We start from the raw sequence: 15,348 nt of genomic DNA on the forward strand, positions 1-15,348 counted from the left end.
GATGGAGGATATTTACTCAAGCAACTAATTTGTGAGAAACATAACAGAATAAGAAAGCTTTAGGAAAATCCCATGTGATCTGAAGAAAAGCTTTTGTTTCTAAATCTTCCCAGATGTGTTCATTAAGTCTAATGAAAGGTAAACATTAAAAGATAGCGCACCTCCCTACAAATATTGCCATATACATATCCCCTGACAATGATAACTACTACAGTATTGCTACTGTTGGATGCCAGACATATTCCCAACCACCAATTCCCAAATACCTCAGAAACAAGATGTGCAGCCTATCACACTACTCACTCCAGAACAAAGCAGCTTAGAATGGAACACAGAGTTACAGGCAGAGATMTCAGAGAAGCAAGCTGTGAGACAACAGGTAAATCCAAGCTCTAGTCAAGACACACAGCATTGTTTTCTTCTGAAGAAAATCCTTCCATCAACATACAGGCACTTATAGACCTCAATTTCAAAACACTGTATTCCCCAGACAACTCCTCTTTATCCCCCAAAACAATCTGTATGAATATTTAAAATACCACACAAGTTCACTAAGGTTTCACAACACTGTAAGGGACAGTGCTACTGATTCCTTGTGAAAAGTGCTCAGATAATATTAATGAGWAGTAGTACAATTCTTTTCAAAGAAACTACATTTTTGCTTTTGAATACAAAGCAATTATCAGTACATTTCAGCTTAAGATAAAGCAGACTCCTTTTCACTGAGATTAAAAAGAACAGTTAAWTCCAGTGTTACAAAACAGATGAATAAAATCTTTAACACAAACTTAAGCATAACATGTGCTAATGGCAACTTGCTGATGAGAACAAGCTACTGTAATAATTAGCACTTCTGAATTCATCATGTATTTTAGTGTAATGACATCAATAAATATTTAAGAACTACAGTTGATGCCTGGGCTGGCTCAGAAATGAAAGCATTCTGCCCAGCTTGGTGAAGCACCCCTCCGGGATTAAGCTGTTTGCTGAGAAGAAGCAAGCGTGATAAATTGGTGWGTAGGACCATGCTGGGGCATGGTTTTCTCCGAGGGACACTGCACAACGATATGCAGAAGATGTGGGCAGGGTTAGACCAAGCTCAGGTAATTCCACATGGCATTTCACTGAACAGTATAATGTATTTGATGTTCTAATGAAAACACCACCACATCTATTTCAGCAGGAATTGAAGTGCTTCTCTTATTGATGTCCATACTGGTGGCATAATCAAATATTTGGTTATTGTTGTTGTCAAAACGCATTACAATCTTTTATCTTCTTTCAACAGCTTTCTCAGTATGATTTCACAGCAATTTTTTTCTGCATTAAAGTCATTGCTCTTCACTTAGCAAATCCCAGTACCTCAAAAATCAAGCTTCCTCAAATACTGGAGGTATTTTTTCCCCTAAGTTCTGATTCAACTAAAATTTCATTTTACAAACTACAGAAAAAAATATAGAACCTGAGTGTTAAAAATTTTACTTTTAAGTATTGTCTAATTATATTAGTATATTACTTTCAAGTTTTCACTCAGAACAGCAGTATATGCTGACAATGAAAAGCAGACCACTGTAAAAGCTATATTAATGCATTAAAATCTCCAGTTAATTTACAATAACTGTTTTAATTATAACTCATGCTTCATTTTAAAAAGGAAATATATTACTAATTAAAAATATTATAACTAAAATATCARTGAATTCTAAGGTTAAAAATTAGCTGACTGTTATAAGACATCTGCAACATTTTGCTGAATCTCTGTATTTTTTATATAAAATATTGAAAGTTATTTTATTTCTTTTCTAGCTTAATTCCCATCTGTGAACTTCTATCTTAATTGTTCCAATTTACACTGCTTGCATTCCTCTCCARTGACTGGAAGTAACACAACAGCTCTGCAAAGGTTTCCCAGAAACGAAYAGCAGCTACGTGCTGCTCCCTACATTGATTAACTAAGCACTGGACACTATCATTATTTACTGCAAAGTTCTACTGAATAGAGGTCAATCTCACGCTTATTTCTAGCACTCCTACAATATAAGCTAAGAGAAAGTTGAAAAAGTTCCTTTGCTGCAGCAGAAAATAATACAATGTTGGGATGGTCCCTACCAGCACGTTATATTTATTTCAGAATAATATCCCAAATTGTAGTTCCTGCAACATCAGCCATGAAAAAAGTTCCTATAGTCCAGGAGATGAAGATCAGGGAACTTGCTCTTCACGTGAGGTGAAAATTTGAAGCATCATTCTTATCTCTTACCTCTTCTTACCTTTATTGTTCTGATAGCCTATCAATACTTTTCTTTACAATTCTTCTTCATCTATTATTGAAATTTGATAATGAGTTACAGGTTAAATTATTTCTATCTAAATCCCATAAGCAAATCTAACCAAATTCTCAGGTATATCTACTTAAATATTACTGCTATCAACACAAGTATGTTGGTTTCTGTGCAAGCTATATCCATAAGATTTTTATGCAAATTCAAGGGTGATCAAGACAGTTACCAAATCAATCACCATGAAACACTTCCGAGTCCAACTAAGTTGCAACAAGGGTAACAGTAATTAGAAGCGTTTTCTTATGATAGCCTGTTTTTCACTCAGTTTTTCCATTTTATTTAGATGCTGGATTTCTAAAACAGCAACTTCAAAGTAGTGCATTTCTGAAAACTGTGAATTATTAATAGCAACATGGTTAAGCTCCTGTGCATTATTCATTTATGCCTGTGGACTATTTGTGGTAGTGAAAATCCTCCTCCTCCTCTTTTAATGACTTCTATATGCCTAGGTACCTCACAATGGCTGGATCAATGCATTAGAGGTTGCCAGAMAGACAACAGTACCTATTTATAATACTGGAATATAAGCACATTGGAAAGTATTTTAACTGAAAAAAAATCTCTTTTGCACATTAAAAAAAGCTTTTGTAATTATTATAGTTGCTACTACAGTAAAATAACATTATACCTTTRTTTTAATGTTTTTTTTCACTTATTCACAAAGAAAGATATTAGAGGTTGACCAATCTGGTACTCCATTAGAGTTATTTAACCTAATCACTGCCTAGTCCAGATATTCACTAGCAATCACCCTCAGTCGCTCCAGTGTCTGGCACCGCAGACATGTGGGCCCTTTGATCTGTGGTCTCACTCCAGTTGTGGATGTTTAGATCTCTGAACACATGCATGCACACAGGAAAGAGCGCCCCTCACTTAGGAAAATAGTTACAAATGAAATTCAGTAGAGAGAGAGGACTGCATTGATCAGGTACAGGGCATGGCCAGACAAGTGTACTGACCAGGCCTATTTGCATGTGATGGGTCCTTCTTATTCCCTTAATCCTCTACATTCCCACTTTTTTCCCTCCCCAAAACACCATGACCCTTCCCTTTTCCTAACTTTGGTTCCTCCCCTACACATCTTATAATGAATCTTGTGCAATCCCAAAATGTTCTTCCCTTGCATCCTTATGTGCATGCAGGTGAGCRTTTTTTTCACATAACCTAACAAAAAGGTGTACCTTTCCATCCAGCTTCAACCTATTTGACAAGAATGCTCACACAGACAGAGCTTTAAGCCACSTAACACTCCTGGTGTTGTAAGCATACTGTCACAGAGTTTAGCACAAAGTAACTTAATCAGGGTTATTCTACTAGGTCATGCCAGCTTCATATCATCTTTGGTTTGTAATTACTTCAATGATATATAAGTGAGAATTCCAGATGAACTCTGAGCGTATACATACCTACGTAATAATGAAAGAATCTATACAAGAGTTAAACCTGAATAGCTATTCTTGATTAAATTCATATTTTAAGAAAGAACTGACTTCCTTGATGAAGATAGACTCCATGTTTTAAAACTTTTTTTAGATATTTAAAGATCTAAGTACTGGAGTGCATGAGATTCCAAAAACCTGTAAACACCACTAAGTCTGTAATGCCTCTGTATTAGTGTGGGTTAGGCAGTCAAGCAGTTTTACAAATCCTGATGAAATACTTGTGTACATCTTTGAAAAACCTTTAAAAAAATCTGAATCCAAATGATCCAAAGCCCTTTGTGTTACAGGACTCAGTGGAATCCCACCTATATAGCTTTGGAATGACAGACAAAGAATAGTTTACTGCAGTTTCTCTGCAGGAAGATGGCTGGTTTTCTGCAGCTTCACTGCATACGTACTATCAGCCTTCAGAGATACACAAGCATTTACTGAATACTTAATATGAATTAAAATTCAATTTATATGTATATACATAAAYATTTATGTATATATATAAAATAAATTTTAATGGAACATGGATTGGTCTCATAGCTGTCTTTAAATATATCAGCAAAATGAAGGGTTTCTGCAGAACACAGAAATTTAGGCCCTCAAACCTCCTCACTTACACTATTTAGACTCTGGCAATACATTTTACCATACACTTCAATTTTAAAGATAGTGCCAAGAAAAAGCCCACACATTTTATGTGCAATTAAACAGTACATAAGTTTTTACCTTTTTCTTTCAGGTGAAAGATCCAGTTCTATATCCCATAAAATGTATTCAGACATGCACAATTTACAATCAGGTAGTATCTGTTTATCTYTCTGAATTATTTGGCTCTATTTACATTCAAATTTGTGTTTTTCACATACTCCCTGTATCATCATCTTAGAAATCTGAAAACAGATACTTGTCCCCTTTCTTTTGCAACTCAATCAATACTCATTGCTGAAGCTGCTGCTGCTGACATGGCTTTATGTGAAGAGAGTTGTGCTGAGATACTTGCAAATCCCCGGCGTACAGCCCTACTTAAGTATATACGTTAAGTAGTACTGCTTACACATAAACTTTTCAATATGCTCAGTCTGCTTTCACTATCTGTATTGTTTTATCTACCCATCTAGCTTTTCTGCATCTCTACATCATTAGTCACCTATGTTAGTTTTTTAGTTATTTTGTGCTTTAAAAACCCTCTGTATACTCTCTTAACACATTCATAAATTTCAGAAATTCTTAGAATCTCTTGTTTTTCCTAGCATTCTCCCTCCTTAATACCCTTTGCCCCCCCCCYTTTTTTTTTTTTTGCTATTTTCCTACACTATTAAATTACTTGTAGAACAACCACACAGAAAAAAATGCTAATGGACTGCCTCACTATAGCCTAAAGATAGAAAGGTAATAGAACTAAAAATTTCACAGAATCACAGAATGGGTAAGGCCGGAAGGGACCTCTGGAGATCATCTACTCCAACCTCCCTGCTCAAGCAGGGTCACCTAGAACACATTAGACAGGGTTGCATCCAGGCAGGCCTTGAAGATCTCCACAGAAGGAGACTCCACCACCTCTCTGGGCAACCTGGTCCAGTGCTATATCACTCTCACAGGGAAGAAATTCCCCCTCACGGTCAGGCGGAACTTCCTGTGCTTCAATTTCTGCCCATTGCCTCTTGTCCTGTCACACGAGACAACTGAAAAGAGCTCTTCCCTGTCCCCTTGACACCCTCCCTTCAGGTACTTGTACACATTGATAAGATCCCCCCTCAGTCTTCTCTTTCCCAGGCTGAAGAGGCCCAGCTCTCGCAGCCATTCCTCATGGGAATTTGATTAAGAGTTTGGGAAGTATACTTCATTAGAAATATTGAACTTCCCTATTTAATGAAGTGAAAGGAAAACAGAACACAAATGTTCTATACATCAGCCCTTCTGACTTAGCAAGGGATACTATTGAGGAAGTTACTAAACAAACAAACAAAATGCTAAGGATTAAAAAGACCTATTGACAAAGAGTAATTCTAATACATCAGAAAAGTAGTAAATAGAATAAGACATTTCAAATCTTTTCTAACTCAGAAAGCTTGCCATCATCACAGCAGTTATCTGGATCATACATGACTAGTTACAGCTCTTCAGTAACTGTGATGTACTTCAGAAATTTTGAACGTAGAGTTGAGAGATCTGCAGTTTCTCTCAATTGTGTTAGCTTGAACTACCAATGCTATGCAGAAACACAGTAAGAACTACAGCCAAGAAGCAAAAAAAACCTTATGTGCCTTATTGTTCCACTTTGTAAAGAAACAAGCAGTCCCCTCTGCAAACAGTGACATTCTGTTGTTCAAAAGGGACTTCTGCAGATGCTCTTTAAACTATACATCCTTTTCCAAAATTGCATAGATGGAATTGCAGATGGAATCTAATTCAGAATGTTTTCATGATTTCCTTTTCCCTCAATTGTTCCCACCTTCAAGTAGGTTAAATAGTTGTATCATAATTATCACTATTTCCCTGATGTTTGTACACTGAAGACGACCCRAAAAGACAGCTAAGAGGTCACCTGCTTCAAAATCACATTTAAAATCGTTAAAGGAATTGCAAATTAACCTGTGACCTCATCAGTTAGTTGAATAAATAATTCCTTATTTAAATGAGGAATGGCTTCACACTGGCTTCAAGCCTTCACAAGCCTAATGCTAACCCAAATAGGGGCAGACTCAGAATCTCATTGAGCAAAAAATGTAATGAATTGACATTCATAGAGGTTCTGAGATGTTAAGACCTGTTGTTGTACGCTTTTGCTTAGTTTTTGAGTTAAATTCATCTTAAATAAGTAATCTCCATAACATACATTTCAGAACATATAAAACTGTACTAGTTACAGAACAAGTTGGATAAAGGGAATTTCACATTTTTATCCCGCATAATCCCACGTATCATGCTTTCTGAAAGCTTCCACTCAAGACAACACAGACAGCCTCATCGGCTTAGATGGGCCCAAGCTGAGATCTTCATGTTGTTCAGCAAACATAAGGCTTTATCGCACTTAGCTTCTGCTATCATAGTATCGTTGATATACAAGTGGCTTTTTTTTTTTTTTTTTTTTTTTTTATGGATTGCAGTGAAAAATCATTACTTTTTCAGTTGTTATGTAGCTGGCTATATTGCTTGGAAGGCAGGGTTTCTGGTACTATTAGTTAAGATGACATTTTACCTTCTCTTGCTTGTTGAAGTTGTAAAATACACTTAATTGTAAAATATACTGGCTGCTGCTAACTTTGTTGCAAAAATTTGTATCAAATCAGGTGTTCTGAAACCATGGAAAATATTTAACAGAGCTGACGCTGGCAGATTTTTTCATTTATCTTTCATATTTAACAGATTTCAAAAATAACAAGAAAACCAAATATACTAATTAAAATATGAAGGTAGAATTGGAACTTATAATTTTATATTTCATCGATTAGCAATGTAAACCTACTTGTAAAATGAGCACTCTGAAGAAAATCAGTGTTTCAAGGGAGGGAGGGGGCATGTTCTAACAGCTCATTACCTGGGAAGCTTTGAAAAGCTTAGAAATAGGTACAAGGTTTTTCCACAGACAATACTATCTCAAGCTATACTTAAATCAAACCATAGCAAGCTAATGCCAAAACATCACAACATTGTTGTTTGTAGCCAGACAGTAGAGTTACATGACAAAAGTTATGTGACAAAATTTCAAATTTCTTTAGGTTTCTGATTTTAAATATTTGTTCAGTGAAGAAAACACAAACACAACATTTAACTTACATACCACAACACTCAGACATGCATATGTAAGGTACTTAAATAGATCATATTTATTTAATGATTATTTTTACATTAAGTATTGTATGTATTTTATTGAAGTTACAACCTATAACAGTACAATCTAGAACAAAAAGACATATTATGGGCTCTTCCAAGATGTCAGATTGAATATGATAGAGTGCACCTTATGCTGTGTAGCAGCACCAGACAACAAAAACAGGCGCAAATATACTCAAGTGTAAAAACTTGGCTCTTGCTTTTCAATACACTGAAAGAGCATCATAAAGGACACTGAATATAATATTTTAAGGGTATGTACCAATAGCTATGTTACTCTCACTTTTCAGAGTCAAGGTGAGGGATAGCTATGAAATTTTCTGTAAATGTTCATTTGGTCCTTGGAAAGCAAATGAAAAAACTAAGCCCTTGAAAATCTTGCCCTGAAGGGAAAATCTGTTCTTTCTGCTCTTGAGGAAAATTGGCAAAATTCACAATTTCTTATCAACTTGCATATGATAGAACTGTGAATTCCAGTGATTTCAGCTGTCGCTTCTTATCAGCTAAGCTTACTTGGTCCACTGGTGCCACTGAAATATCAAACAGCCTTGGGGATTTCTCTRTGAAAATTCTAAAAGGCTTAATTAAAGCTCCAAGTTTCTGAACACTCCCAACTCTGGATCATGTAAAAAAAGTGATCTTTGTAAACTCCCACTTAAATTCACAACTTACACATAAACTCACAAGTTATTTTATAAAGAAAGTAGGTCTTTAAGATCTTATTATTAAAAACAGCAACAAAAGTCTACAACAGTGATTTTTCACTAAGCAGACAAAAGCAGTTTACAAAGATCAGTTAATGAAGTAATAAGTACATCTAGGGAGAATGACTATACCGTTTTCAGAAATTCTCAACTCAACCTTCAATCCATCTAAACGACACAACAACTTCAGGTCGCCAATGTAACAAATTAAACAAAATATCTGGTAGTAATCAGATGTTCACAGCTAGGATAACATCTTTTATGGAGGTATCTGACTTGCTCAAACTCAATATAAATCCCTTGAGCAGCTAAATCAGCCCTCTCATAAGAGGCATAGCATGTATTAAAGAAGATCTCAACAGCAACAACCATTGTTTCCTTTGAGAAGTTAGAATGGCCTCGTAACAGCCTTAGCTTATTTCTATCCAGGAGCCAATGGTGATAACAGTCACCCGTAAATCTGTAACATAACTTGAGGGTCAGTTCTAAACTCCATGGGATGCCTAAGGATGTTCACATTCAGATAATTTACTGTTTAGAAAAGAATTCAGAATTCAAGAGTCCAAAGACAGGGAGCGTAAGTAGGTTTCCATCTGTGCCCTAATTAAACACCCTTTATTTAAGGCACAGAAATAGCCCCTGAAAGCAGTAATTGAAACCCAGGAGTCTGATTACTGCCTCACACTGCACCTCCTCAATCCCAAGCTCTCCCCATTACTAGAAGATTTTCTCTTCTAGAGGATGTTTGGGAAAAAAAGCTAGAAAAATAAGAAAAAAAATCTTTCTTTTCCTTGTGATATAATTCCTAGGTGGCCATAGGTTGAGTCATCTCTGTTACCCTTAAARAAGTTTGAAAAAAWATATATATATATAATGRCAAAACGCAGTATATTAAATAGTAAAATGCGTATCTTTGAGAACATTACTGAGGAAAGTAATTTCAGAAAAAGCTTTCACAGTTTCTGCCACAACACAGGTTAAAAATAGTGTCAAAAGAACTATACAGATGGCTCAACAGATCTAATGCACTACTGTGCAGAGACATACACATGGGGATTAGTCCACCTTTAGGACAGGCATTGTTCTTTTTGATAGGCATACCYTCAGACATATTAAGTACAACAAAAAGTGTARAAGTGAAGAAGAATGAGATTCTTTTTTTTCCAAACCTCTCAATGTCTTGTAACACTACTTTGTGTTACAATGTAGCTTTTGAAAACTGAGGGTTTCAATCTGCATATACAATCTGAACAAAGAGCAAGACAAAACCACAGTTGCATATTATAATATCAGCCTCCTACTGCAAACACCTCCTCACTCCATCAAGCAGCAAAAAAGAAAGAAAGAAAGAAAACAACTTCTAACTAGAAACAAAGCCTTAGGATATAAATACATTTTTCTCTTTTTTGTCTCTGTTGAGAAATCCTAGATATTGAAGAATAGAGAACTTAGTCCTATTCTTTAAAGGCAGCTTTGGTACAGAAACCACTACTTGTGTTCAGTGTAGGTAAGGAAAATGTTCTTTAACCCATTCTATCTTGGATTTTAACAGTTACCTCTCTTTAGCAAGTTAGTTTGAATATTACATTGCCTAGTACACAGGATAAAATTAGGGTTAAAATTAATTTCTATTTGTTGCCATAAAATGTTACTTGTGTTGATTGTTTTCCTATATGACCGAGAACACACATAAGAAGAACATCCTTTAAATCCTCCCAAAGAAATGAAGCTTGGTCTTAATGTTAGTGAAGCACAGAAGGCACAGCTGTGTTGGGCAGTTGGCCATTTCATGAGGATTACCACTGATTCTGTAAAAAAGGGAATTTAGGGCACTGTTTTGTGAGCAGCTAGAAAACAAACAGCGCATTTAGCCAAAATATTAACAACAGTAAGTTAGAAATGACAGTAATTGAACTCGTAATTTWAAATAGAATGATATAATATACCAAATCTGGGAAAAACAGAGTAATATCACATTATCATATTCTGCTGCTGAGAGATCAACATCTTTAAACTCCAGAGTACCAGATTTTCAGCTTCTTTTAAACACCTTATTAGATTATGATTTTGATTTATGTTTGCTTARTTTTCAGATAGCCCTTAGCTCAAGACTTCACGCTGTCCTCCCCCATACCTAAAGGCAATAGGTTCCAAAAAACTCTGACCAAACCCATTCAGAAGACTTAGCTTGTACCATGAGATGTTTGGGAAAGCAATGGACATACTAGTCAATGTCGTACACACTCTGTAGCTCCTTGAGAGCATTCTCTCTCTTTCAGAGCTTTATGATTGGTCAGGCACCTTCACCATTGAGGTACAAGAGTCATCTACTCAGTATGTAACATTAAAAACGTTCATGGATGTAGGATATTATGAAGTTCTAATACTGTCAAGATATACATATATTTTTTAAATCACATAGTGCAGCTTGGTTYCAAGCAATTAAAAAAAGCCCATAACTACACRATTTTATTTTTATTTTTTTAAAAAAGATTATYATAGACTACCTCCTGGAGGGCCTTACATTACAACAGTGATTGGCCYGGTAAAAGATGTTTTCTTAGGAAAAAATAAGGAAAAATACTGTGACTCSAAGTTGCTTGATGCTTTTATAAACATATTTCTTATATTTGAAGAAGCGAGTTGATTGCACAATTTAATTAACTTTGAACATAACTGAACTAGGCATTTCACAATTTTAACAGCACTGCTCATCACTGTACATAAGATAGGCATCAAGTGCAATATCTCTATAGCAAGGAATTAAATCCATTGTGGAATTACTGGAATTGGGTAAGTGCTTTGAATTATTTAGTTTTCACTAACCATTCAAACAGCAGAACTTGAATGAGGCAAAATTCCAGTAAGTGAATCCATAATTTATGCACAAAGTACACCACATTAAATCACAGTTTACAATACCCTGAACTCTAAGAAAAAAGAGAGTTTGATAACTATTAACGGAAACAGTGCAAAGGGATACTGGTAGCAAAAGAAAYGAGGATTTCATCTTACCAGTTAAGGTAGAATTAAACAAAACAAAAAAGCTAAAATAAAAATGAGTTTCAGGATCAGGGGGAAAAAAATCAAAGTGCCTGGAGAAAATTACCTTTTCTTCCTATCACAAACACAGTAAAGGTTTTATAATGATTGTAACCACTGCTGAAAATTTACCTTCGTATTTATTGGTCAACAAAGCTTCCAGTTTTTTATTTGCAAACAAAGACTGAACTGCCTACTACCAAAAGAAGTATTTTCACTTTTAACACTACAGTCCCCACATAAATAMGCTATTCTTCTTCTCCTAGACGTATATTCGGGCAATAACACGTTATGAAGACTATTAGAACAAGACAAAACCAAAAAAAAAAAAAAAATGGCAGCAGCCAACTCCAGGGAGTTAAAGCACCTGTGAACATCACGCATATGGCAATCAGATAGGTCACCTGTACGACAACCGTAAAAAAAATGGAGAAACATCGTGTCACACGGAGACAAACTTTCTCCGTAATGCAGGGGCGGGTGGGACTTCTGCGGGCTTGAGGAAACACCGCGGGCAGCTCTAGCGCGGCGCAGTGCTAACGCCGTTGTTAGGGAGCGCTCCAACGCCCGTTAACGGTCACGGATTTAAACCGCACGCCGGCGGCGGCGCCGGCACACGTCCGCAGCCGTGCCGCCGCGCCGGGGGCACGGGGGGCTGCCGGCCACCAGCACCTTCCCCTTGGCACCGCAGGGCAATCAGTCAAACACCCTACAGGACCAAAACCCTCCACAACGCAACCCAAATTTCGGCACACCCCGTGAAACGCGCGAGCGCCCACGCCGCCGCAGCGCTTCCCGCCGCAGCCGCCGCCCCGCAGCTCCGCGGAGAGGCGGCGGCGGCTGCGGYTCGCACTGACCTTTCTGCTGCCGGAAGGACTGGATGGAGCCCGAGTGGTGAACCATGGTGCCGCGCCGCAGCCCGCCAGCTCCCACCCGCCGGCGGCGGCGGCGGCAGGGGGCGGGAGCCGAGAGGCGCCGACCGGCCCCGCCCCGCCCCGCCCCCCCGCCGTCGCCTCGGCAACCGCCGGCCGCGGCCTGGCCCCGCCCCGCCCCGCCGGGGCAGCCCGGGGAGCGGCCGGGACAGCGCGCCGCGCCGGGCGGCCGCGGGCACTCACACGGTTTTCCCCGAGGGAAGACAAATTCAGTCACTTGCCCCAGTCCCGACCGTCCCCCAGTGCAGTGCCTCCCCCCGGCTCCCYTCGGCAGGCGGTTTAGGTCCCCGCCCTCAGTGCGCTGTCTGAAAGGAAGCGCCTTCTGCGGGCTCAGCCTGAGATCGAGCTGCCGGCTGTCCCCACCGTTCCCCTGTAAACCTTCTCCAGAGAAACCGGGTTCTAGCGGGGCATTTAAGGAACGATAAGTACAAACTGCACCTCCTTCACGAATTAATACTGTGCCTTTACATGCGTACGTTAGGAGTTAAGTTTGTACTTGGCCACTTTTTTCCTTGACTCCCCGCTATAGACTTACTTGTGTCACATTGTTTTCATACGTGTTTAAAAGTCTACAGTTTGATCTTAACTGGTGATAGTTTACACAAAAAAGACACAAAAGTGCACATTCAAGGCCTGAATGGCCCATTTTATTTTCTTCATGTTCTAACGTGACTTGTCGCAGTGCACACCAAGAGGATCATTCAAGATAATAAAATATTTAAAACTATACACTTTAATTTCTTCCCCTGTCTCTCTCCACTCCTGTTACTCTCTCCAAATTCTGCCATAGTGAGAAAAATTCAACATACGATAATTCAACATGCAGCAAATGTTTTGTTTTCATATTTTTCTGCGCAGCAGTCTGTTTTCTAMTTCTCCCAAGTTCACAGTCAATCCAATGCTCGGTCAAATACTCCAGCCTGTATCTAGCAGTTTCTAGCAAATCTCTTCTTTTCTACTTAGGGATACGCAAAATATTTACCAGACAAGTTATTTCACTCAGCTGTTGTAACCTAATGCAGTTTATGGCAAATTTGCTTAATTCCTCCAAAGTTCATGGCTCCAGTTGTACGTTAGAAGATGTAATAGAGATTTCCTCTTCAGATAGTAAAGCAAATCTTAAATTTTGCCATAGTTGACTGGGGTTTTCAGTCTGCCATCTGCTTAAAAAATTACACGATTGCCCCCCCTTAGTACAGGCTGGTCTGTTCTACTTTCGTCTACTATAAAGTGGTACTACTTTGTCTATATAGGTGCAGTTAAACTATCATGATAGATGCATATATTTTTTAGTATAAGGATGTTTCCCCACTATGAGAACATACTAAAATGTTATATATATGCCAGTGCATTCACACAGAGGCTCTTAGAGGTAAAAAGATAAAATAAAAGTTGCATACCAGGGAGCTATTCTCCAACACTWCTTCTAGAGTATACCAGACATCACTGTTATGTAACATGCAGCTGACAGATCCAACTGTTATAATTCAAGAAAAAAAAATCCTTCTTACCTCCTCAGGACAGCCGACCAAATTTTGTTTCTGTTTGGAACATTTGCAAAAGGTTTGTTGTCAGTTAATTTTAGAAAAGGTGCAGAAGCTATGATGAAAACATTATCCTACTCATTTGTCAGTCTCTGGTGGCTTTCTGCATATTGAACATAATAGATGAGGCATTCCTCTGCACTCCTGCAATCTCAGGCAAACTGCCTCCAGAGCTGCTGGGAACAGCTCTTGCCTGCTAAGAGACAGCCCTGTATCTGTTGTTGTTGTTGCACAGCAGAATAAAGCAAGTGGAGAGCAGTCAGGCTGGCTCTCATTGATCAACAAATGCTGGAAAATGAAGAACAGGCCAAAGGAAGAGGAAGAATCAAGTTTTTCCTGTTAATGAAGGATCTTTACTTTCAAGCTTTAATGAAGACTGTAGAATGTAAGTAGGGATTAAAACTGAAACCTGTATCCAACTAAGAGTCTCTAAGGAAAAGAACTCAAGTATTAAATGCGGTATAATAGTATGAACTTAGTAGATGATAATTTTATGTGGTCTGCTGGGCTCCGCCAAACATCCAGTCCTACTTCTCCAAGAGACTTTGGCTGAAACCTCTGATTTGCAGGCAAAGGAGCAAGTTCTGACCCCAGAAGAGCAGCATATATTCTGCTCCCTTCCTTACCTGAGGGTGAGAGGAAAAGGCCAGTTACTTGCTCACATATGATAATACCCTACAAAATCAGGAGAAAAAGTGGTGCAGATAAGCAAAATTATAGCCTAATAGAGGCTATCATCTCAGCACCCTCAGAAGAGAGACTGTCAGCTGTCTGGTACTCTGAGGGCCATCTGTCTGATTTTTGCTCCAGATTCCCATATGGAGAGTTAGGGAACTCATGAGTTCAAACAGATTAATCTGACCCCATTCCTACACAGAACAACAAGGAGAGAAAGTCAGAATAAGGTACTGCTCAGAAACCCAGCAGAACCTGAGGACAGAAAAAAGTTATTTTCTACTTGTTTCTTAATAATAAGGCTCTGTTTTTAGCAGTAGATCACACATGTGCCTGAGACTACAAATATGACAGCTGGGGGTAAGGTCTACAACAAGAAGAAAATCTTTACAAAGATGTTTTAAATTAAGTCCTTGACACTATCAACTCAATAAGCTTGCTAATGTTTAAGTATGATAATATGAGAAACTGGAACCATAATTCCTGGGTAACTAAAGAGAGATCCATCTAGTTTTATAGTATTTTTAGAGTGCAGACAATAGAGAACAACTATGAATTGGTGGCCAAGAAATGTAGGAAATGCATACATTCTTAAGCGTCACATAAGTTAGCTCTTAAGCTTGTAATAAATTGAAATGAAAACCTACCCTCACACTCAGTATCTAATGAATACTTTATTAAGCTAAGACTCGCATTATCCCTCTGTGTAATGTTTTATAAACCATTTCTAAAATAGATCAAAACTCTGGACTTCGTGAACAGATCAGGATCAAACAGAATTTGACTTAAACCTTGTATCTTTATACACTATCAGAACCAAAATCATGACTCAAAGCTCAAGT

At 38.1% G+C, this 15,348-nt stretch overlaps 1 protein-coding gene across 1 annotated transcript in view; it reads right to left on the reverse strand.

Annotated features, from left to right (window-relative positions):
* The window catches only part of ANO3 (anoctamin 3), a 139,469-nt gene extending 127,173 nt beyond the window's left edge, over positions 1 to 12,296 (reverse strand). The window contains exon 1 of the mRNA XM_085300894.1: positions 12,213 to 12,296. Within this exon, the coding sequence (XP_085157020.1) occupies positions 12,213 to 12,258 (46 nt within the window). The 5' untranslated portion in view covers positions 12,259 to 12,296. The remainder of the gene's footprint in view (positions 1 to 12,212) is intronic.
* Between the last annotated feature and the right edge of the window lie 3,052 nt (positions 12,297 to 15,348).

This window comes from Rhea americana, unplaced genomic scaffold (assembly GCF_003343005.1).
Source record: "Rhea americana isolate MKP2758 unplaced genomic scaffold, rheAme1 scaffold_17, whole genome shotgun sequence".
NCBI classification, from domain to species: Eukaryota; Metazoa; Chordata; class Aves; order Rheiformes; family Rheidae; genus Rhea; species Rhea americana.